We start from the raw sequence: 25,856 nt of genomic DNA on the forward strand, positions 1-25,856 counted from the left end.
GACGCATATGGTTATTAACTGTAGGTAAGCCATGCATGACCTGCCATTTATTCTTGAGAGCAGGCCCCAGGAAACACCTGTTCTTCCAGAATCCTTCAGTCACACAAAGTGAGTAATGGTTCTGGTTATTTTACCAGCTAAAGCAGGTAAGAAACATTTTCCATAAAGGTTTGTGAAAACATGGCTTTCTGTTCAATCTGGTTTATTAGAAAATTTAAATTCGTCGTAGCATTTAAATTCCTGCAGCATTCCTGTAAACATGGCTCAGAGCTCTGTTTACTCCTTCTGGAAGGCCTCCCCAAGAATCTGCCACTGAAGACCAGTAGGTTCCCCCGGGGCCTGGGCAAGTATGTGTGCCCTCATAAGGGTGGGACTTACTTATGCAGAAATCTATTAAGCCAGTCACCCAGGGCTTCACCAGAAGGTGATCAACTTTGTGCTTTTCCCTGCCAGTGGCTTTCAACGATGCCATAAAAAATCTGATCAATTTAAGTAAGAGGCCAGCTACGGAAGTAATCAATTTCTCCAATTTCTCAAGGGCCCCGGCCCCAAGACTTGGACTCAATATCTTCCACCGCTTCAAGAATGTGACTTCAGAAAGACGTTTTCCAGGAAGCCTGCAGGCCTGAGCACAGCAAGCAATCACATTGCCTTCCCCCTTGGCATCTTGGCCCTACCGAGGAGGAAGTACTGAGGAGGGATGCTAATGTATTCTGCTGATCTCCCGAGTACTCCCAGTGACAGACACGAGCAGGTGAGGCCTCAGACACATTTTACTCATAGGTTAATTCTTAAAGCTAGCGTACATAGGAGTTGTGAGCATGAACTCTAGTTCCCCGTTCTGCTACTCAGCAGCTGTGTGATCTTGGGGCAAGTTATTTAACCTCTCTGTTGTTCAGTTTTCTCATCTGTAAGATGAGTTTAGTAGTAATACCATCCTCCTGGGATTCTAGGTGTGGATAATCCATGTACAGTGTGCTCAGAGGAGTACAGGGCTGAGCACGAAGCTCTCATATCACAATCATTACTGTAAGTCACAAAGCAAGGTGCACACTGGAGAGAACACACTACTTGGAAGAACCAAATTCGGGGACATGGGGCCTGAAGCACACTGTAATACAAAGCGCTTTCTGGGGTCTCAGGTTAGATACCGCATCTAACAAATTCCACCAGAATGAAGGCAGTCCTCTTCCAAGTGGGGAAACCCTGGCCCCCAAAAAGGCTGCGTGCCTTAGCGTGGTTTTGCAAGCAAACTGTAAGTGATGACAGAGGCTGGGAAGGGAGGGGGGATGGGGGTCTCACTTGATGAAAGTGCTGTTTCTGGAACAGTTCAACAAGCAGCAAATGGTAGAGCAGAGTTACTCAGGGTGCTGGGGTCCAGCCCAGCCAGTCTCCAAGCCCCTCTTTCCTCCCCTACCCCCAGGACCAGTCCTGACTCCACTGGTGCTAGAAGGTACCAGGCAGTTCCCAGCTCCTGAGCGCGGACCTAGGCTCACTCTGGGAAGCCTGTCCACAGTGGTGTGGGCTTGGAAGCCTAACAGCCTGGGTTTGTCACCTGGCTCTGCCCTCACTAACTGCTGATGCTGTGCACTGAACCCTGCACAGGGAACTTAATCTCATTCCATTTTCTAACGTGAAAAATGGGGACACTAACATTTTTACATGTTTTACCGATTTAACAAATACTAGCTCTTACCATGTCTAGGCATATTATACCTTTCTGCAAATATTAACGTGTTTAAGTTCTCACAATAACCCCACAAGTAAGGCATAGTTATTAACTGAGCAGACAAGGAAAAATGGGGCACAGAGAGGCTAATTAACTTGTTCGTTGTCGCACAGCTAATAAGTAGGAGTCAGGATTTGAGCCCAGTCTGTCCCACTAACCACTCTGTACAGCCCAGTTCTTAGCAATGTGCTGGCAGTCACTGGGCTTCTGTGCATGACTCTGGGATCTGAACCTCAAAGGCCCAAACAGTCTTCACAACCGTGACTTTCCCTCACCAGAAATAGAAGCCACCCCTTATTGCATGCTCACTGTGTGCCAGGCACCCTACTAAGTGCCCAACTCCTACCACGTCAGCTGACCTCTCCTTGCAGGCTTTGTTATCATTATTCCCATTCTCTGGACAAGGAAACTGAGGCACAGGTCTGAGTGTTCGACATGGAAGCTTGTCTCCCACGGAGCAGGCAGGGCCAAGCACTCAAGACTAGCGCTCACATCCCTTTGTGCTTCATACCAGCTAGCGTGGGTTGGTAACTGACCTCTCCAAGCCCCTCTTTTCCCATCTGCAAAGAGCAGGGATGATGATAGTAGCATGTATGCCTCTATCTGCCATGAGGATTAAGAAATACTTTTGAACCACTCAGCACAGGGTGTGATGCTAACCACTCAGTACACAGAATGCATACTTACTTGTACTGGGGCATGCAGACTGTTCTGCAATGGTAGGGCCTCTTCCCAGGATCTAACCAGGCCGCCTGGAAGCTCCCACCCCCATCCTCCCATCGCACACTTCCCCAGTCACAGGGCAGGGGGCCTTCCGCTTGCTGTGGAGCCCAGCCCTCACTGGGGCCTTGTTTGCAGAGCCCGTGACAGCTCTGCTGTTGCTCCCATGGCTTCTCACTTCCCCCTCTGCAAAAATTTATAGTTTTCCTAACACACTATCGTTAATACTAATAATGGCATTTGTTGGTAGCTTTCCCTGTGCTAAACATTTCACAGGAAATAGCTCACCGCATCCTCAAAATAATCCCGTGGGCTGGGCACGATTCTCTTTATTTTACAGATGAAGAACCTGAAGCATGGAGCTTATGTCACCTGCCCAAGGTCACACAGCTCGTAGGTGGTAGGGCTGGCATTCAGTGGCGTTCGTCTGGCTTCTGAGCCCATGCTCACATTCTGCTTACACCCTCCGTGTCCCCGTCTTTCAGACGAGGAAGCAGAGACTGAGAGGCAGTAGGTATCCTGCCCTAAAATCACTTGGCTCCTTCTACCTTCAATGCAGCCCACGTGTGTCTCATCTCAATGTCAGACGTGGGTTTGTGTGTGTTTCCACCCTGTCACAGCCGAATCCCACAGAGCCCCATGGTAAGCATGCCTACTGTGTGCCACACACACTGGGGGTGCAGAGAGCCCACCAGGGTGAGATTTCTGCCCTGAGAGGCTCGGGGCAGAGGGGAAATGCCATGGTTCATGCATTCGCACATCTGCTTCCTGAGTGCCAGCGACAGGCAGGTACAGGGTCAGGTGCCTGGTCCAGGGGCGAGCGAGCCAGCCCAGCCCCGTGCTCCCAGGCTGCACGGAGAAGGATGTGCACGAGAAGGATATTAGGCAGGCTATGCCGGTGACCACATAATTGAAAACGGAGGTGTCTGGGAGAAAAATGAGAAGCATAACCCTAACACAAAGTCCTAACCGAGGATCAAGCCACTGGCCTTTCATGTTCCTCGGTGGGATTTATGATGTTGAGAAGGAGACAACGATGCTGATTTCATTTCTCTGGACCCTCAGGAACTCACCGAACGGTGGCAGAGAGAACTATCGATGATGTATATGCCAACAGAGCCTCTAGTTCCTGGCTGTGTAACCCTGAGCAACGTCCCCCATCTCTCTCTGGCCTTCCACCTCCTCATCTATAAGGGGACATGTGCATTCAGGTTTCATTAGGGATAAAGGAGACAGTGCACACAAACCTGTTCTTGCTACGCTGGAGGCCCTGTCTGAACATGGACACATGCCTAGAGAATGTGGGATGTATGATGCTGCCAGAGACTATGAATTTCTAGAAGATGTGGATATAAGTCAGCCATCTGAAATGCAACAGAAACATGGACAGCGAACACCCCCGGTTATCTCCTCAGGAACGAGGGTAATGTGTAGCTACGAGATAACACCTAAGCCAGGCATGGAAAACAGGGTTAATCTCAGGCACCAACTCTGACTCATTCGTATGGCTGGTTGGAGTATGATGTTAAGGAGGATTCTGAGGCCAGGTCTAGGCTAAGCCAGGCATGGGAAACACTGAGGGCCCTATAAACACTTCTGAAAGCAACTGGTAAGGCAGGAATAGGGCCAGGGCGAGGCTCAGATGAATGTGGATTAAGTCATGGCTGTACCACTCACCAGCAGTGTGACCTTGGATAAATCACAGTTCCTCCAATAGCCTCAGTTTTTCTCATCCATAAAATGGGGGTAGTCAGGCTCTTGGGGGCCCCCAATGAGGGACAATCTCTGAGTTGATCCCATGTTTTCTGGTGGTCACGTACCATTCCTTACCACGCAACAGCTTTCCTCCCTTACTCCATCCCAACATTTGGGCTTCTCTGTTTCTGCTCTTACCTCACACAAACACTTGCTCATGGCCAAGGGGATTGTCTGGGAAAGAGATGTGTGGCAATGAATGCTAGCCCCCAGCATCCGTTCTCCACCCCTCTCCTTACAGCAATACAGAATCTTCTGCCCTGAGTTTTGGCCTGGCACGTAGCTCCCCTTGTGGCCAGTGACTGCCATCTGACTAAGTTCTCACCAACAAACATGAGCAGAAGTGATGCAGGGAACTTCTGTGTCCTGTGGTGAGTTGAGCCAGCTGGTACTGGCTGGGACAGCCAGCTGTGGGCCTCTTCCCCACTCTGCGTTGGAGACATCTCGTTGCTCGCCTGAGATCAGCCACAGTGGAAATATCTATACCACGGAAACCGATAAATACTGTGAACCATGCTCCTACTGTTAAACATTTACCAGCACACCTCGGTCTGTGTCACTTGATTAAAAGGAATTTCCTGGCCCTGGGATAACAGCCCTATTTCCCTATTTCCCCCTCCCCAGCTGATAAGCAGACTTGCCAATGACTGAGCGCTGACCACGCAGGTGAGCCCAACACACTAAGGCAGGGTTGGCAAACTTTTTCCTGGTAAGTGAGGTAGTCACTAGTCTAGGCTTTAGGCTAGAGGGTCTCTGTTGGGACTACTCAAGTCTGCTCTTGGGGCTTGAGGACAGCCATAGATAACACGTAAACAAATGGGTGTGACTAGTTCCCATAAAGTTTTACTTAAAAAACAGTCAAAACAAAACAAAGCCCAGGCTGACTCATGGGCCATAGTTTGCTGACGCCTACTCCACAGGAACTGCAGAACAACAAGATGGAAGGAATGAGGTCTTCAAGGGATCGTGTGGCGCAGCGTTGGCCTATCAGCCTGCACCGGCTGATCTGTTACATGACAGAGAAGTAAACATCTATTTTAGTTAAGTCACTGTACTCTGAGTTACTCTTGTCATCTAACTAATACAGAAGCTAAGACAGTAACCGCCCCTTAGGGCTACTCTCCCAATACAGCAGAATGGAAACATGTTTCCTAGAATGGAAAGGGTCAGATTTGGCTGCTTCCTCCCATTTCCTAATTTCTGTGTCTCTAGATAAGAATATAAGAGTCTGTAGGTCCAAGGCAGGGGCACACTCGTATCAGTATATAGCGGAGGAGGTTCCTGGGCTTTGTTTATAAGGGTCTGGTGACCCACAGGACAAAAGCAAGACTGTGCTCTGAGCGTGCCTGTGGCTGCACTGGCCAGGCTGCTGGAGGTGCAGAGAGGTCCTGAGGGGTGCATCAGACCTGCAGGTGCTCCCCGCAATGCCCGGCTCTAGTTTCCCAGTTTATTGGGCACCTGGATGAGGTCAGCCTAGGGAAGGCGGTGGGGGTGGGGGTGGGGAGGAGCAAGGCCAAGAATTTGCTGGTTTACACTTTTAATGCAAAGCAGCTCTGTGGTTCTCAAAGAGCCAGGAAGAAAGCCCCATTCTGTTCTCACTGTGAGGTGCACGAGGTCTGGATGGAAGAGAACTTCAGGGAGCAGGGAGAGGAACAGGGTGTGGGTGCAGAGGGGCAAACTCTAGGCCAGGGCAGGCCTAAGACCTATGCTTAAGACCGCTGGCCAGCTCGTGATTTGAAAACAGGCTGCAGGACGCCCGGGGGGCTTGATGGTTGAGTGTCTGCCTTTGGGTAAGGGTGTGATCCTGGGTCCTGGGATCGAGTCCCGCATTGGACTTCCCGCAGGGAGCCTGCTTCTCCCTCTGCCTGTGTCTCTGCCTCTTTCTCTGTGTCTCTCATGAATAAATAAATAAAAAAAGTTTTGGAAACAAGCTGCAAATAACTTCCATGGCACACACATGCCCAGTCCTCTCTGTACTCCTGTATCACACTGGGTCCACTCGTGTGTTCCCTGCCTGGCCCTGGGCCTCTGAGTTTGGACCTTGGACTAGCAAAGGATGGATGTGGTCATTTCTAGAATCATAGATAGATATTAAGTAGCTAATATTTTAGGAATTATTCATTAATTCACTCTGATCACCTATTATATGTCAGGCAGTGTGCCAGGTACACTAAGTGCTTCCATACTCAAAATACTATTTTTGGTTCCCAAATAATAGCAATGATGTTGATAATAATAACAACAGCAAACACATATAGCATTGATTATGCTCCAGGAACCATTTTAATTGTGTGTGTGTGTGTATATATATATATATATATACACACACGGATATAAATACATCCTATGCATACCTGTGAATGCATGTGTGACTGAGTGTGCATGTGTACATACAGGTAAGATACATATGCACACACACACACACACATTCACATATACGATCTTATTGAATCCTTACTTTAACCCTACAAAACTTATCTGCATCTATTAGAAGAGGAAAGGCCAGCAGAGAGAGGCTAAGAAACTCACCCAGGTCCTAGAGCCAGCAGATGGTAGAAGTGAGATTTGAACCAGGCAGGCTGTTGCTGGAGCCCTGTTCTTCCCAGCACCCCCACTGCCTGTCTGTGCTACCAAAGGTCTTCCACGTTCACTTAGATGCTATCCAGATGCTACTCAGGTCACTATTAGATGCCACGTCCAGAGCCAGTGCCAAAGAAACATAAATTCCTACTCCCAGGCCACAAACTGGAGGCCCTCTTGCAACTGCCCCTCCTGAGAGCTCCCCATCATCTAACCATTTCTTCTCACCATCCCAGCCAACAAGGCCTGCTATCCACGCCGCACACAAGCTCCCTATTGCCTTCCTGCCTGCATGCATGGTGTGCCCTCATTTCAAATCCTCTCTCTGAATCCTGCCCTCTCCTAAGTCCTCCTTGAGACACAAGTCCCACTAAGCAGCTTCTCTCTTGCACAACCCCAGAAGGTCAGTGCAGAAAGAGAGCATTCAGGCCAACTCCTAACATTCCTAAGATCAGGACACTGGAAGCCTGAGAAGCGTTAACCAGTCTGAAGGGGTCACAGATGTATTTAGGAACAGAATCCATGTCTTCCTCTAAGGTTACTTAGCAAGTCCCTCTATGGATACCTTTAGACTTGTGTAGAGCAGTGAAACTCAACCAGGGGTGCTTTTGTCCCCCAGGGACATGTAGCAATGTCTGGAGACAGTCTGGGTTGTCACAGCTAAGGAGGTGCTGCTGGTGTCTGGTAGTTAGACAGATGCTGCTGAATAGCCTACAATACACAGCACCCTCCTCCCTACCCCCCTGATTCCAACAGAGAATAACCCAGCTCCAAATGTCCACAGTTCAGAAAGGTTGAGGTTGAGAAATCCTGGTGGAGGGTAATCACATTTTTTTGCATCGTCTCTTATGTATCAGGCAGTTCCCATTATGGGATTCTGTAAGCGTGACAATAAAATGGGGCCTTCAGAAATGAATCGTGAAATGACAATCCAGAGAACGACGGGCCTGACTTGGATACCAGCCCCCAGTGCCCCCCACCTTCTCAACACACTTTCCCAAAAAGCTGAATTTAATTTCATGGGCTTCCAGGGCCCTAGCTGATGAGTCTTTCCTTCTTTTGGGTAGTGAAAAGATGAACAAATTGAGACTGTTTTGTGCTAAAGTCAGTCACACCAAGATTCTGTATATATATATATGTATATATATACATATTGCGGCAAATGGAACATGTAGTGGTGCAAAGATCCTAGGAGAAATCTGTGTCCAAAAATTGTGTCTACTTGCTTTTTAACGCCACTGCCAAAGTACAGAGAAGAGCCAGCTCATTAAACTGCCTCGTATAAGGTAAAGAAAGTGTGATTCCATGGCCCCCTCCCAGCCAATCTTTTCTGCTTTGTCAGAGATCCCAAGGGGCCTGGAACCTTTCTCCTTGTTAGAAGTAGATGGCCAGTTAGTGGCGAAGCCATCATGTCTGCCTTCCCCACAAAATAGAAATTGTGGGTCTGTCCAAGTACGTGAAAAAAAGATCTTTCTCAAATGCAAGGGCTACAAACACCCAGGAAGATGAAACTAGTGTGCTCATTCCTGAATGTGCTGTCATGTGACTTTGAGTAGAAAATAATGAAGCATCATCACACATCTCTTGCTTTGTCATCATGGCCTATTGTAAAATAAGTCGAAAATGAGGCCTATCCTTTAGAGAAGAGTCACCCCTGATTTTGGCGAGCCCTGAACGTATCCGTTTATGGCAGAAACTGATTGGTGTCCTCCAGAGAGCCCTTGATCTCGTTCATGTATTGATGTAGGACCTGAATTCTTCACGGCTGCTCAGAGAAGGATGATAATCCCCCAGTCTCCCTGGCAATTAGATGTGGCCACATGACTAAGTGCTGATCGATAGGAAGTAAGGGAAGTGATGTGTGCAATCTCTGGGGCCCGGTCTATCCTCCTACTTTCCCTCTTCCCTCTAAAGAGAGGAAGTCCTGGTGGGTGGGGTCAGCCACATCATGCTGTGCAAAGGAAGGTACTACCTAAGGGGTGTGAGAGCAACAAGAGGGAAGGTGCCTGGGTCCTAGACGTGGAGTTGCTATTAGAGCCCCGGACTGCGTATGCCTGGACTGTTGGACAAGGAAGAATTTCAAGCTCCTGTCTTACCCGAGCTACAGGTATTCTGAAGGTCTATTACAGCTAACGAAGCTGGATCCTAATGAATCCATCCCACAAATGGTTTTTTAAATGAAAATCAGTTCAAGGAAGCACACAGGAAGTGCTAAGTACACACCGGGTACTGTGTTAGGTGCTGGAGATTCAAAGAGAAAAGTACACACATCATCCTCCAAGGAATCCAGAAAGGACTAGGGGTCTTCTATATAATAATTTCTACAAATACACACACGCACCTGTTGCTGTGGTAAAAGGGCGGCATTCGAGTGTTACAATTCCAACATTCCCAGGGACACCAGTCCCCAAAGATGTTCTATGATGGGCACACAAATGTTTTCTGTAAAAGGCTGACGAGTAAATATTTTAGGCTTTGTGGGCCATATGGTCTGTGTCATAACTACTCAACTCTGCCACTATGTGAAAGCGAAGTGTGAAAGCAGCCACAGACTATAATAAGCAGACGGGTGTGGCTGTTAGTTCAGGCAATTTCATTCATAAAAATAGGAGGCACACAGCTCCCGTTTGCCAACTCTTGCTGTACAGTAAAATATTTAAATAGGGTAACCTTCTCTTTGGGACTTACAAGAAACCCAGGATGTTCAAAACACCAAGAAAGTTTTTTTTAATACCTATTCAATTTTATTTAGGCCAGTATTCCCCAAATTTGCTGAACCACTTGACACCTAAAAAAAAAATAAGGCGGGCAGCCCCAGTGGTGCAGCGGTTTAGCATTGCCTGCGGCCTGGGGCGTGATCCTGGAGACTTGGGATCGAGTCCCACGTCAGGCTCCCTGCATGGAGCCCGCTTCTTCCTCTGCCTGTGTCTCTGTCTCTCTCTCTGCGTCTCTATGAATAAATAAATTAAACCTTTTTAAAAAAATAAGGCTTATTAATATCCCAGAACTGGCCTTCTTTTTATTTTATTTTTTCAGAATTGGCCTTCTAAATATGCTGTTGCAAACCCTGGCAAGGGAACTTTTATGGTTAATAAAGTAATTTAGGCACTCATAAATAAAAAGTAACACAATGTCCACCTATATGCTTACTACCCAACCTTCTGGAAAAAATAAAGCATTATAAGTACAAAGAAAGCACTGTAAGTACTACACACCTGTCCTGATTCCATCGTCTCGCCCACCTTCCTGAGATTACCTTCTCTCTTCAATTTGACATTTATCATCCTTAGGAATGTTTCATATATTTTACTACTTTTACTGAATTTCTGATAATATACAGACTGTTTTGCATATTGGTAAACTTTATGTAAAATGTCAGCACACTACACAAAATCCTGCCTTGCTCTGCCTTTTTTTTTTTAATTTTAATTTTTTTTTTTACACAATATTATGTTTCTGGGATTTGGCAATGTAATAATATGTAGATCTGGTTCATTTACTTTCCTTGCCACTTGGCATTCCATTGAATGAATATTTATTCATTCCTTTTCTTGTAGACAGTTTGTTTCTTTTCCTTCTTCTTTATTTTGATATTATAAACACAAAATGAACATCTTTGTATATGCCTCCTCATTTCCATATGGAGGAGTTTCTCTAGGGTATAGACCTAAGACCAGGATTATGTGCTTTCAAGTTTACTTGAAAGTGGATTCAGAGTGCCCGCCAGTGGTATAAGGGAGGTCTCACTCTTCTACATCTTTGCTCACATCTGGTATCATCACACTGTAACGTTTTGGCTGATCCGATGCATATGAAAGGTATACCTGGGTGTGGTTTTGAAATGCGTTTCAGGATTACTAGTGAGGTCATTTTTATATATATCTCAGCCATTTGGTAGAATATTTCCACGTTAAGTCTTCATGAGGATCTTTGGCCTGGTCCACGCTGACTCTGTCAGTTTGGCACAAGAGGCTGCCATGCACCCAAATTTCTAAGAGGAACTAAAGTGAAGGCTGAGCCTTTTAAGATGAATCTGTGGGCCTTGTTCAAAGTTATAGTCACATGTCCTGATGTTGATTTTTGATTGGAGCGACCCCTTTGACAGAAGAGAACTGGGGTTTGGAATCAGACAGGCGTGGTTCAAATCCAAGATGGGACATATTCTGCATGTGATGGTGGCAGGTTTCCTAACCTCCTGAAGCCCCAGTATTCTCAGGGGTGCCAAGGAAATAAAGCCCTCTCTTCCAGCTGAATGAAGCAGAGCATGAAAAGCACCCAGGACAGTGTCTCGCCCAGGCAGGTTCTTGATTGTTGGTTCCTTCTACCATCTGCTAATACAGGAGCAGGCATGAGCTGAAGCTCCACTTGTTTCTTCCCATTTTTTGTATGACTCAGTTTCCCCCACAGGTAAAAGTGTCATTCCCATTTGCACTTTTATTTTAAAAAGATTTTTTATTTATTTATTCATGAGAGACACATAGAGAGAGGCAGAGACACAGGCAGAGGGAGAAGCAGGCTCCCTGCAGGGAGCCCGATGTGGGACTCGATCCCAGGACCCGGGATGATGACCTGAGCCAAAGGCAGACACTCAACCACTGAGCCACCCAGGCACCTCCCATTTGCGCATCTAATGGCAGGCCAGAAGACGGAATAATCTTCAGGGTAGAAAGGCCTTTGGAGACATCAGCTCTGGTGGTTCTTAACGTTTCATAGAGCAATTTAATGAACTGATGTAAGGGAAGTTCATTCTGGAAAAACAGCACACACATGGGATGTTGTGAAGACGACAAATAGGCTGAAGGATGGAATTCTCTCCTTCACTGTTACCCGAAGTGCCTGTGTTATCCTGGCTTTGTACTAAGTACTCTGTACTCAGTGCATACCTTTGTAATAAGTACTGATTGCCTGACTAATCCCTAAGGGAAGATACTGTTCCTATGTAAATAATATTTTAAATGAGAGTTCAAGAGATTTTCTGGCAGTTAAGTAAAGAAGCACCCTGGGCAGAAATTTAACAGACCCAAGAGGATGCCAGAAAAAAAAAAAAAAGTCCGTTCCCTGGAAGCCAAATCCCATATGGTAAACTACATACCCTCAAACTGCCAGCTTGGATCGGAAGCTCCGATTTGGAAGCGAGCCTCAAATGCCATTTAAGTTGTAGTTTTCTGTGTTGCTGTGAGCATCAAATGTGTTTCTGTTTTGCTTTTAACACTTTGAAAGCTCGGAACAAATTCCAAGTGTTGGCAAACCGTCTGGTGCCTGCAATATGGTCTGTGCCCAGGCCGGGCTGTGGAAGCCCTGACGCAGAGGGTACTGTGATCCTCATGGCCACGCCTGGGGGCCTCCTGCCATCTGCACCTTCTGTGCTGGCTGTAGCCTGGGGTTCTGGTCCCCCTTCCCACCTGGGTTCCCTCTTCTCTGACTCAGGGCCTCTCTCCCTTTGTGTCATGGTGACTCCTCTTGTCAGGCCCTTCCCTGGGGCACTCTCACCCACAACTGTGACATCAGTGGCCATCCATTTGCCAGTGTCTCCCCCAAAGACTTCTAGGTAGGCCCCAGAATTCAGCTGTATCTGATTTCTGCCCCAGCTCTAACATGATAAGTAAGCCAGTTGTCTAAGAGTAAGTCAATGCTGCATGACCCTTTCTTCTGGAATATTCCATGCCCCCTAACCTCTTCCCTAACTTCTACTCACCTGGGGCAAGGCTCTGCCAATCAGGAACCCTATGTGCCTTTGTCTGCACACATCCTCCTTTTTCCTTCTTCTACCTCTTCCCATCAGTGACCCCACCCAAGGTGGCAAATGCAGCTGGTTTTGGGTGCTCAATTGCTTTGAAGAGGTGGGGTACTCCAGTCAATGATGACCTTTGAAATCTCCTGCTTGTTCCTGGGGTGGGAAGAGGGGCTGCTCTGGCTAGTTGGTCGGGTTGATTCTCTTCCTGCATCCTGGGGTGCACCCTCAGCAGTAGTGAGAGGAGGGTGGAGAGGTGCCCGGCCTCAGTCTGCTACAAGCCATACCTCAGTGGTATACCAGCACATCTCATCAAGATACTTCTTTCCTCTCTCTCTCAGAGGAAGTTGAGGCTATCATTTTTGGCAACAAGGAGGAGCAGACCTTCTTGGTCCAGAGTTGCGGAATAAGGATAATCACTAATATTTAATGTGCATTTACTATGACAGAAGTGTACTACATGGTTTACATGCCACATGGTGCTAATAAGTATATATTATTTTATTTGATCCTTCCCACAATTTTATGAGGTAGGCATATTATTGCTCCCATTTTGCAGATTCAGAAACTGAGTCAAAGAGAGGCGAGCAACTTGCCTAAGGTCACATAGAGAGTAAGTGGTCAAGCCAGGACTGGAACTCAGGTAGTCAGGCTGCAAAGCCTACACTCCTAACCGCTGTGGTTTGCTTCGTCTCTATTAGAGGAGTACCTGACTCCCTGGCAAGCTTGCTCTGGTGGAAAAGCCCTACATGGACTCGCTCGTTTCTGTGGACAACCAGCTGGAATGGCAACTTGCCTTTGGCATTTTCAAAACTGAATCTGTTATTACTTATCTTGTCTTTGCCCTGTGTTCGTCAAAGGCATCCCCACCTACACACTCTACCGAGGCAGAAACCCCAAAGTGACTTTTTAATGTAAAAATTTGGTGAAGGGAATAGGTACCGCTTACTACAAAATCCAACAGTGAAGTGAGTTTCCCTCCCATCTCTGTCCCCAAGGTGGTGGGTTGAATTAATCCAATATGACTGGTGTCTAAGAGGATGAAAATTTGGATGGAGACACAGAGGGAAGAAGGCCATGTGAAGAGGAGGCAGGGATTGGGGTGATGCAGCCAAGGAATAGTTGGGGCTTCTAGAAGCTGGAAGAGGTGAGGAAGGATCCTTCCCCAGAGGATCTGGAAGGAGCACGGCTCCGTTGGCACCTTGATTTTGGACTTCTGGCCTCCAGAACTGTAGGACCATACATGTCTCATTTTTAAAAATTTATTTATTTATCTGACAGAGAGAGAATGAGCAAGGAGAGCTGTAGAGGGAGAGGGAGCCTGATTAGCAGCTTGAGCCCAGGACCCCAGGATCACAACCTGAGCTGAAGGCAGACACTTAATTGACTGAGCCTCCAGGCAGGCCTGCCTGATGTTTTAAGCCATCTTGTCCACAGTACTTCACTACAGCAGCCCCAGGAAACCCACGCACCCAGGCTGCCAACCCCTTCCTCGGGTACCGATCCCACCCTGGGTAGTAGTGGTTGCACAGCTACCCTTCCAGAGACAGCTGAACACGGATAGCAAACACACGTGCATTCATCACACAAAGGCGACACCTTACACGCTATTCTGTGTGTTTTTTTGCGTTTGGTAATAATAAGCCATGGCCATTCAAAAACATTGTGGTAGGGTACAAATAGTACAGATTCACCATTTGAAGCATTTTAAAATGTGCAGTTCCATGGCATTGAGTACATCCGCCTATTGTGCCATCATCACCATCACTCATCTTGGGAGCTTTTTACATCTTCCCAAACTGGAACTCTGTCCCCAGGAAACATTAGCACGCCAGCTCCCCTCACCTCTCTACCCGGCTGCTTCCAGGGCCATGCCTAACGTCCCTCGCTCCCTCACCCCCAAACAGGTCACCAAGTCTTCCCCCTTCCACCTGCCCCATGTCTCCCTGCATCCATCCTGCTGCCAGCTGCTCTCATCTAGGTTCTTGAAACAGCTTCTGGAACCCTGCCCCAGCCCCTGGCCGCCTTGGCCCATTATCCATACAGCTACCAAGCCCCTCTTTTTAAAATACAAATCTGGGGGCACCTGGGGGGCTCAGATGGTTAGGCATCTGACTCCTGATTTCAGCTCAGGCCATGATCTCAGGGTCCTGAGATTAGAGCCCCATGTCGGGCTCTGGCCTCAGTGTGGAGTTGACCTCAAGACTCTCTCTCTCTCTCTCCCTCTGCACCTTCCTTCCCTGCTTGTTCTCTCTCCTGCTCTCTAAAATAAATTAAATCTTAAAAAAGAAATACAAATCTGATGTTGTCTCCCTGCTTAAAAGTCTGTGATGGCTGCACCTCCTGCATACATCATCAGAATTCTTTGGCATGGCCTAAGGGACCCCACGCATGGAGCTCAGCCCTGTGCCCTGGGCTGTATCCATAGGAAGTGCTCAGAGCCCTGGAGCTTCCGTGGTCTGAAGGCTTTACGTTTCCTCCGACACATGCTCCCAACTTGAGGCACGTGTGGTTCCCTCTGTGTGGACTCCCCTCCCTTCCTCTCCTCCTTCACCTGCCCTACCTGCTCAGTCGGTTCCTTCTTCAGCATTCACATCAAAGGATACCTCCTGCGTTTCTAGCTCTCCTGAAGTAGGTCTCTACTGCTCTCTATTAGAATAGTTACCCCATTTTTCTGTAATTACTTGGAGACCTCTCTGTCCTGTCCCCCCACCCCCAGATGGGGGACACACCTGGTATGCCAGCCACACAGCAGGTGCCGGGTACAACCCCGCTGAGTGCAGGACTGCCCTGCTAGCTCAGCTCCTGGACCAGGCTTCGTGGCCTGTCCCTGACATTGTTAGAGAGGACAGCTGAGCCCCAAAGTGACTCTCCTGGGATAAGGGAAGGCTGGTTTTCTGTCTTCCAGGAGGCGCTAATGCTCTAACATCAGTGTGGGGGTGGCAGTGGCTTCCCTGGGGTTACCAGGGGGCCTGCAGCATGGATTTCATGTCCACCGGAGGCAACGAAGGGGCTGGCATTCCGTGGCTGCACTTTCAGGCCAGCCCTATCGGAGAGGCCGTGGGGAGCTGCAGGAATTTTCTGGAGCCAGGCAAGGACAAGGGCACTCCAAGGAAGAAGAGAGGGTGGTTCCTGATTCTGAGTCTAGTGAGAGTCGTCCGGGGCCCACAGAGCCATGCTGGGGCCTAGGTCCTCTGCTTCCACAGGTGACCTTCCAAAAGAGAGAACGGGGAGCCCCCAGGTCTGGATCCACGGGTCCATGTACAAGTGACCCGGGGAAATGGCTGGTGTGGACGTAGCTCCAGATCCTTATCCCCTTCCTTCCAGTGTCTCCCGCCCATGATACTAAGTATACCTTTAAGGCAGAAGCATCACACTGTCTTTCCTCTTTGGAGGCCAAGGTTCCCTCTGGACACCGACTGTCTATCCCTCCGTCCTCAGTTCCTATCTACCCCACACCGGTCTGCTTTCTCTGTCCCACTCAGACTCTGTGATATCATCTTGCCCATCTGTTACTATGGTTTATTGTCTGCATCTCCCCAGTGGTACCTAAATTTCTGTCTCTTCTGAGCCCAGAACAAAGCCTGGCTCCAAGCAGAGGGGGAAGACAATGGAGAGCATCTCTTCTGACACCAAAGGCCAGAATTCCTCCATCTAGCTGATTCTCTTCTAGAAGGGCCCAGATGCTGGGGGGAACACAGGCCAACAAGCTCCAGCAGCACGAGGTCTGTCTCTTAGGTGACTTGGTGACCACCAGATGTGGTGGCCCTGGTGTGGTATCCCCATATCCCTCACAGGGCCTGGCAGACCATCAGCATCCCATACATGTTTGCTAAACAAACCCAAACTTCCAGCTGTCATTATAGGGCAGGATGGGGGTGGGGGGTGCCAAAATCTTAGGACAGGTACTGTTGAGGTACAACCTTCACCTTAGAACCCACTTTGACCCAAACTGGACAAATGACAAAGCCTGCTAACCTCAAAAGGTGTCCAGACCACCTGGAAAGGGGATCAAACATGTGCAATTCTTTAAATTTATCCTTGACTCCCTTCTGGTGTTCCCCACCCCTCGAAGCAGTCGTCATCCCCATCTTTACAGGGAATGAATCTCAACCCATGAGATGGGTGAAGTGACTTGTCCAAGGTCACCTGTTATAAAGCAGCAGACCCAGATGAGATCATTGAGAGTGGGGTTTGGCACTTAGTAGATGCTCAATAAACACATAATGACCCTGGTATCCCTTCCTGACACCCTTTGCGTCATACCACTCCCAAACTTATCCATTCCAGAACAGCTCAAAATCTGGTTTGAATTTAAGAAACACACTTTCCAAAATTGTAATCATCTCCTGGAGTGAGCTCACGGTTCTTACAACCCCCAAATCCTGTTGGTAGGTGCCATTTATCAGTTAAGTTAGGATTTGAGAACATGCCTTATTGCTATTATTTTAATACAGCCCCCCTCAGGAGCAGAAAAACTGCCTCTTACAAATAAATACAGGGAAATAAACCGTATTTATCCTTTGTATTTCTAAAATGTTTTGAGACCAATTATTAATAAGAAAATGTGCAAACCCTGACCAGATGTATCATTTGCTCTTTATTTCCTTCTACTGCCCTCCTCCTCCCTCACCTCCCAAAGGAGAGGAAAAAGAAAAGAAAGAAAAGGCTGAATGTCCCAGGTTTAGATGAGCTGATACTTTAATTGAGGAAAAATATACGGTCACCCCTGTCAGCTTACAAGCTGCAGCCGCATCAAATGGTGTTCCTTTTGAATAAACCCGATCACCATGGTGAGGCTTTACTGTAGCTGAATAAAGACAAAAGAAGCGCTCCGGCTGCATTTGGCCAAGGTCACTGTGAAGATAAATCAATGGCTGCACTAGCGTCAGACCTGAGAATCCTTGACTCGGTTGCTCTGTCCCAGCTGGTATCCAGGCTGCCTCCCACCAGGACACCTCGGCCAGCTGGTAGGTAATTATGTGTGCTAATAGTCACAGGCACCCTAGCTGCCAACACCAAGATCCCACGTTCCTGCGCTTGTTAGAACATCCAAGGACCTGCACCGTTCCGGGCTGTTTCTTGAGAGATGTGAGCTCAGATTTGCTCAGATTGAGGAGCCTACCTGGCCACTGGGAAGATCACTGTCTGGGAGGTGGGAGGGGAGAGGGACAAGGAGACTGTTGTTACCTCCATTCGCTTAGTCCTCCATTCTAGAACTCACCTGCCTCACAGTAGCTGTGTGACCTCAGACAAGTTCCACAGCCTCAACCTGGGAGCCTCAGCCTTCCTATCTGTAAAATGGAATAATAAAGCCTGCCTTGCACAATTGTTGGGGATGGCACTCCATGAAGACTGTGAGTGCCGGGCATGGGGTAGGTGTCTAACACCTATTTGTTGGATATCTGAATGGACAAAACCTTCCAGCAAATTGATGACAGCAATACCTGCTTCACATTACATGCAATGAGGTTGGAAAATACGTGTAGGGATGTGTCTGTATGTTGCCTAGACTGAAAGATATTCTTTTATTGGGGTAAAAATTGGTGCATCCTTCATGTACTGAATTTAGCCTAGTTAATGGAATTTCTGAGTCTTACACTTACTATTTAGGAAAGCTAATGAAATACTGTATTTTATTTTTCTCTTTGAAAATGATTTCCAAACTTGATCAAAATTTAGCTTGGGACAATCAATGGGTCTATCTTCTACACACAAATTATTATTCTGGAGACAAATGAGTCAAGAATTGAGAGATAAAGGGCAAAAAACAGTGTGGAGAATGAATGGAGCTGATTTCCTTTGTCTCTGCTCTTGATGTGTGGTTCTGGCCTGCCAGGGCATCAGGCTCATGTCCTGGATGCCAGTGTGAGCTACATGCTGGATGGGGGGTACAGAGATGGACAGTGAGCCCTGGAAGCTCATGGCCAGAATTGTGATAAGGAAAAGAAGCATTTAGAAGAAGGTCGTTAGCATCCTCAAAGAGGGCTGAGTCTAGGTCTAGGGCTGGAGACCAGAAAAATTGGTTGTATCCCAGGTGTGTCTAGGTTTGATATCTGGCTCCTCACCCTGTCTCTTAGTATCTGTGTGATGCTGGAAAAGTTAACTAATCTTGCTGAGCCTGGATTTCTTCCTCTATAAAATGGGACAGCACTTCTTCCTGGATAACAACAGTGTCTGTTTTGAGGTTCACATGAGAAAATGTTAAAAAGCCTTTAAGAATTATAAAACAATACATAGGTGTGAGTCTCCATTGTTATTTCAGGGATACTAGAGGTGTGGGGCAATGCTAGCGAATAACAACCATATCATGAGTACTTTCTTCCCTTCAGGCATTGACTGTACAGGAGTCTAATGTTCTTGGCTCCACTCTGTGCCTGCACCAAATTCTAAGGGGGGCTGCTTTTATTATGTCCATGTGACGGGCCAGGAAGTCAAGCTCCAGAGAGCTTAACTAGCTTGCCCAGAGCTAATTAACTGTGGTGGTGGGATTTGATCTAGGCAATGGGACTCTGGAGCCCAATCTCCTAACATTTAAGCTATGGAGTCTCCTGAGAACATGACAAACAAGGAATATTTGGGCAGCCACAATTGAGGAAACATCTTCCTTTCCCTGCCACCCAGCAGACTCGGGACAGTGGGCGAGGTGGTGGGAGAAAGCCTATAGGAGGTGCCACTCGCAGGTATCGGGACAGGGGAGTCTTGTGGGCAGAGGCTGGGCCTCAGGGTATGAGCCCTGAGGACCTCATCCCCAGTACTTCCATCTGTAAACCATCTCAACAACAGCTTTCTAATCTGTAAAGTGTGAAGATGGTACTCCCCTCAGGAGGCTGCTTCAGGGATTAAAGGAGACGAGTAATGAATGTGAATCTCCTGTTGGAATTGATAACTAGCACACAGTAGGTGCTCAATAAACGGCTGCTCCTTAGCCTCTCCCCAAGACCTGCTGTTATTCCAGGTGACAAGGTCTGAGGGATGGCAGGGCAGGTAGGAACTGCCTAGACAGAAACCCGAGGATAGTACAAGTCAGTGGTCAGAACCTTGGGCCTGGGGGTCTGGGTCACCTGAATCCATATCCTGGCTTCACCATGCACTAGTCCTATGACTGAGGACATGTTACTTAACCTATCTGTGCCTCAGTTTCCTTATCTATAAAGTGGGCATAATTACGGTACCCACTTTGTAAGGTTTGGGAAATATTAGAGATTAATCAATCTGTGTAAAGCACTTCAAATAGCCCAGCATATGGTAAGCATTCAGTAAATGCCAGCAATGATGACTTAGATCAGCCCTCTGTGTGTTGCTGGGCTGCAGGGCACCTCTGGGTGTTCAGGGGGCTCTGTCGTATGCTATAAGCCCTCCATTTCCTTGTAGACCCCATAAGATCCTGGAAGAGTGGAAATCTCTGCAGCCTGGTCACATGATTGGGCTAGATGAATTTCAGGGGAAGGGCAGTTTCTCATCAGGTGTGCAGTGGGGATTTGAAGACGGTGAGTCTACGTGTTTGAAGTCCTTCCCAGTGTGTGTTCAGTGTAGGAAGTCTCTAAATTCCTTGAGGGTCTGTGTTCCAAGTTTGAATCTACAGCATGTGGGGTTCTGTATTCAAGGTGTGAAGTCTCTGAACGTATTAAGTGTGTGGGTTTTAAGGTCTGAGTCTGAAGTAACTCAAGTATGTCCAGCGTGTGAGGCCTCTGAAATCTTTGAAGATGTTTGTCCTAAGATGTTTTTAAAATTTACTTTTAATTATTGAGGCATAACTGATGTACAGTATTATATTAGTTTTAGATGTACATGATGCAATAATGTGACACTTGTACACATTGTGAATTGGTCGCCACCATAAGTCTAGTTGCCATCTGTCACCTTACAAGTTAATAAGTATTATTGAATATAGTCCCCATCCTCACGACTTATTTATTTTATAACTAGCAGTCTGTACTTCTTAATCCTCTTCACCCATTTTGCCCCCCTGCCCCATTCCTCTGTCCTCTGGCCACCACCAATCTGCTCTTTGTATCTATGAGTCTGAGGGGTTTTTTTGTTGTTGCTTTGGTTTTCTTAGATTCCACATATAAATGAAGTCATGTGGTATTTGTCTTTGTCTGACTTATTTCACTGACCCTCAAGGTCCATCCATGTTGTTGTAAATGGCAAGATGTCATCGTTTTTTATGGCTAAGTAGTATTCTATTGTGTATACAATATTATATATATAATCTTTATTGTAAACAATGTGCACTAAACATAGGGGTACTTGTATCTTTTTCAATTAGTGTTTTTGTTTTCTGTAGATGGAATTTCTGGATCCTATGGTAACTTTATTTTTAATTTTTTGAGGAACCTCCATACTGTTTTCCATAGTGGCTGAACCAGTTTGCATTCCCATCAACAGTACATGAGCATTCTTTCTCCACATCCTTGCCAACACTTGTTGTTTCTTGTCTTTGTGGTAACAGTCATTCTGACAGGTGTGAGGTGATACACATTGTGGTTCTGACTCACATTTTCTTGATGATCGGTAATGTTGAGCATCTCTTCATGTGCTTGTTGGCCATCTGCATGTTTTCTCTGGGGAAATGTCTATTCAGATCCTCTGCCCATTTTATAATCAGATTGTTTTTTGTTTTGTTTTGTTTTGTTTTTGAGTTGTAGGAGTTCTTTATGTATTTTAGACTCATACCTTAAAACACAGGTCACCAAAAAGTTTGGAAACCCCACTTGTCAGCGCAAATCCCCAACAGCAGATGGACATTAAACACTTAACAAACAACTTGGAGACCTCAAACTGAGATGAGGGCCCTCCAACTGCTCAGACAATTCATGCCTTGGACACAGACATCAAACTTCTCAGAGCTCTCATACGTTAGACAGAGATGCCCACACAGCTTGTAAATGGAGATCTACGAATGGCTCAAGGGATTCACTCCACTGAACACAGATACCCAAGTGTTCAGAATGTGATACTCTGGATACAGATTACACAACTACTTCCAGAACCTCACAATCTGAAGATAGATACAGAAACGGCACAGAGATCTGTGAACAGATGTATTTTGGACACAAACCCAAAACTATCTTGCACACCATATACCAAGAATACAAACTCCCAAACAGCCAGAGACCTCACCCTAGGAAACAACCAGCCGGCTCAGGGCCCTCAGGAACAAAGGCTCCAATCAGCCAATGGGACTCACACATTGATACTCTTTAAACAGCGCTCAAGGAACCTGTACTCTGAGTTCTGAGACCACGAATCTAGCGTGAAGAACCCACAAAGAACCTAGGGACTTCCAACCCTGCACAGACCACATCAAAATATCTGGGAGATTCAAACCTGGAATACAGACCCTCAAGTAGCCAGACAGCTCAAAATGTGAACACAAACCTGCCAAGAGCCCAGAGACACTGTGACACTGACTTCTCAGCAATTCGAAGATCGCACACCCAGGGTTACAGACACCCAAACAGCTCAGAAACATTACATCCAGGGACACGGACACTGGAGGAACTCAGAGCACACTAAGCGAAAGAAAAATCCCCCAAACTTAGAAACTCCACATGCTGAGAAATGCAAATCAAAACCATAGTGAGCTATCACCTCATGTCTGTTAGAATGGTTCTCCTCAAAAAGCTAAGAAATAATAAGCGTTGGCAAGGACATGGAGAAAAGGGAACACTCGTGCATTGACAGTGGAGAAAAGTATATTGGTACAGCCACCATTCCACCAGTATGAAAGTTCCTCAAAAAATTAAAAATAGACCTGCCCTATGATCTGGGAACCCCACTTCTGGTTTATATCCCAAGGAAATGAAAACAGGATTTTAAAGACACATTTCACACCCATATTCAACTGCAGCCTTTGTCACAATAGCCAAGAGCCGGAAACAACCTGAGTGTCTGTCAATGGATGAATAGATAAAGATGTGAAAAAATATATCCATACATAATGGAATATTATTCAGCCCCAAGAAAGGAGGAAGCCCTACCATTTGCAACAGCTTGGATGGACCGCGAGGGCATTATGCTAAGTGAAATAAATCAGACACAGAGCTAAATACTGTGTGCTCTCACTTACACGTGGAATCTAAATGGAGCTCAGAGAAAAGGGGAGTAGAATGGTGGTTGCCAAGGGCGGGGGCGGTGGGGGGAAGGGGAGACATTGGTCGCAGGATACGAGCTTCCCGAAATAATGTGAATAAGGTCTGGGGATCTCATGTACAGCATGGTGATTATAGCTACTAAAACTGTATCCCATACACTTGAAAGTTGCTAAGACAGCGTGAGCAGGTCTTAAATGTTCTCCCCGCAAAAACAAAACAAAACAAAACAAAAAAAAACACCAGTCACCGTGTGGTAGGACAGAGGTGTTAGCTAACGCTGTGGTGGCTGTCAGTTTGCAATATATACATGTATCAAATCAACACCCGGGACACCCAAAATGTCCACAATGTTATATGTCAATTGCATCTCAACAAAGCTGGGAAAAAAACAATGGAAAATGGTGACCAGGAGCAGCTGGACGCCAGCAAGAGCCAGGAAAGAGCACACAGGCCCCCACAGCCCCTGCTTCCCGCCAATGCATTTAGACCCAGGTTTGGATTCAGCCAAGGGAGTGATGGCACTTTTTTGGCTTTGGGTAAAAATGAGCTCCTCGGGGTGCATGGGGCCCCTGAGTGGCCCAAGGATAATTCCCGGCCCCCAGGAAGGGAGACGGGGTTACAGACCTAGGAAAGAGGGAGCCACGCCATCCCCACGTATGTGGGAGAGCAGAGATGTGCTCTCAGCCAGCCAGCAAGTGTACCCTGCACGGAGGCCCTGGAAACTACGGGAAGACCAAGACAAGACCGTCCTTTCTCTCTCGGGAGAGGGAAGGAGGAGGGAGGAGGGAGGGAGGGAGGGATGAGAACGTGAACGAAAGAAGCCGCCGCTCTCCGGTACCGCAGAACCGAGCACGCATTCCCGCCCGGCCCAGCTCCCCTCGGCCCCCGCAGGTCCGGGCCCTGCACCCGCCCCCCCCCCCCCCCCGCCGCCCTGCCGCGGGGGGGGCGCCCCTCGCCGGCCCCCGCCCTACCTGAGCTGGCGCGGCTCGCAGTCCACGCCGGGCAGCAGCAGCCGGGCCGCCTGGCGGACGTCGTCGCTGTCCATGGAGAAGCTGCGGCGGTGGCCGGCGTGCGCCACGGCCACCCGGATCCACTCCATCAGCGGCGGCAGCACGAGGAAGGGCCTGCGCGGGACCCAGAGCGTTAGGGCGGGGGTGGCCCAGCCCCACCCCCTCCTCGCAGGTCCCCCGCCCCAGCCCGGCGCCCCCACCCCCGCTTTTCCCGGGGGACCCTGCCTCTGAGCGCCCGAGGGGTGGGAGAGCCGCTGGAGGCATCCTGATCGCACTGGTGACCCCACCGGCGACCCCACCGGTGACCCCGGGGCAGGCTCTCCAGAGTCTTTGGGCCTCAGTTTCCTCATCTGCAAAGCAGGGATGCCATGTGACTCTCCTGCGAGTGTTATCTCCCTCAGAGATCATGTGAGCACACAGGAGATGGCTCACTTAAAGCACCAAGCACAGGGGCTGGCCTTAGTAGAAAACCCCCAAAATGCCTGGGGTTAGAAGTCCTTGGGGCTCCGATTCTGGGCCCAACCCTAAGGAGTCCCCCGACTCTCCCTTCCTGTCTTCCCACCTCCCTTTGCAGAGCAATCCCAGCCCCAGCTCTGGCTGAACACTCCTGCCAACAGGCTTTTTAGCACCTGGGACAGGTGCAAAGAGCCAAGTGGACAGACTGTCTTCCCACAAGCCAGGCCAGGCAGCTGCCCGGTCACAGCCAGCAAACCTGCCTTTGTGGGAGGGACAGGGGACATGCCACACCCCTGAAACTCTGGGAGCCTCAGGTTCCTCCTGCGCTGAGACCCCAGCAGGGGACAGCTTGTTGCAAGAATTGAGATGATGCCCATGGCTGAACTATATACTTTGTAATGTAATGCATTTGTGCCAACTTCCTGTTTCTTTGGGTGATAATTATAAACTCTGTCCTCCCATTAGGATTACTGAGTTGGTGGGGGAGCCTTTGAAGGGATTCTGATTTAATTCATCTAGGATGGGGCTGGTTACTGGTAGTTTTTAAAACCTCCCCCATGTGAATTTCACGTGAATCAGAATTATCTGGAGGGCTTGTTAAAATGCAGATTCCTGGGCCCCATCCCCAGAGTGTCTTGATTCAGTAGATTGGGGCTGGTGGACAAGAATCTATGGGATTCTTGGGAATTCTGGGAATTGTGTGTGTGTGTGTGTGTATGTGTGTGTGTGTGTTAAAATGCAAATCCCCTGACCTTATCTCCAGAGATGCTGATTGTGTCAGGTCCATGAATATAATTTTAAGAAGCGGCTCTTATGATACTGATCTAAGTAGCCCAAGGAACTCACTTTGAGAAATGCAATGTGTAGACCAAAATGATTTCCTATATTCAGCAGTACCCCAGCTCGGGTGAGGCAAGCAGGGTGCTCAGAGTCCCAAACTGAAGGAGGCCAGGCCATGCAAATGTGTGTCTCTCCTGCCTCACCTTGACCCTGGCTGCCATCTGCTCATGGACCTTTGATAGCATGCCATTTTCATTCCTGGGCTGGAAGGCCTCCAGCCCTTTAAAAATTCACACCCCACTTAACCTTCAAATCACAGTGCAAATCCTATCTTACCCTAACCCTTTCTCCTGATAATCCATCCTATATGGACCCCTCCCATGGGAGTCCACAGCCCATTGGCCTTACCCACTGGCCTTGCCAGTGTCCCAGGAGAATGTAAACTCCATCGGGGCAGGGCCCTGAGACTGCTAGGTTCACTGATCTAGCCACTGCCCCAGGACAGCCCCAGCAGGCTGGAAGCACTAAATAAATATTTGTTCACAAGACAGACTAAGATTTACCTATATCCTGCAGGGTGAAATGGAATGCAATCGAATTTCTGGCCCTGTGGACCTGTGGGGCAGTCTCCCAGGGAATTTCTGCCCAAGTCAGCCTGCTGCTTAGGCTGTCGCCCTCATTCTCTCATTCTCTCCATCACCTAAACTGAATCAGGCACTCAATAAACACACATTGACTTGAAATTGAATTGGATTCTACTGTCTCAGGTGAGCAGGACTTATTTTTGTCACCATGTCTCCATCACCGTAGAAACCAGCCCCAAGCACTCAGAGAACTCTCCTCTGGGAGAACTCTCCTCCTTGGAGGCAGCACCCCCCACCTTGTCCTGCCTTCCCTTTGCTCAGTGTCCCCTGAAACACAGCCCACAACTCCCAGTCCCTGGGGGGGGGGGGGCTGTGTCTCTTCCGCACACTGCCCTTTGGCTGCTGCCTTTT

General features: G+C 48.0%; 1 protein-coding gene across 1 annotated transcript in view; it reads right to left on the reverse strand.

Annotated features, from left to right (window-relative positions):
* The window catches only part of BTBD11 (BTB domain containing 11), a 309,992-nt gene that overhangs the window by 53,461 nt on the left and 230,675 nt on the right, over positions 1-25,856 (reverse strand). Inside the window, exon 4 of the mRNA XM_041757159.1 lies at positions 23,587-23,739. Coding sequence (XP_041613093.1) covers positions 23,587-23,739 — 153 coding nt within the window. The remainder of the gene's footprint in view (positions 1-23,586; positions 23,740-25,856) is intronic.

The sequence above is a fragment of the Vulpes lagopus genome, chromosome 5 (assembly GCF_018345385.1).
Source record: "Vulpes lagopus strain Blue_001 chromosome 5, ASM1834538v1, whole genome shotgun sequence".
NCBI lineage: Eukaryota > Metazoa > Chordata > Mammalia > Carnivora > Canidae > Vulpes > Vulpes lagopus.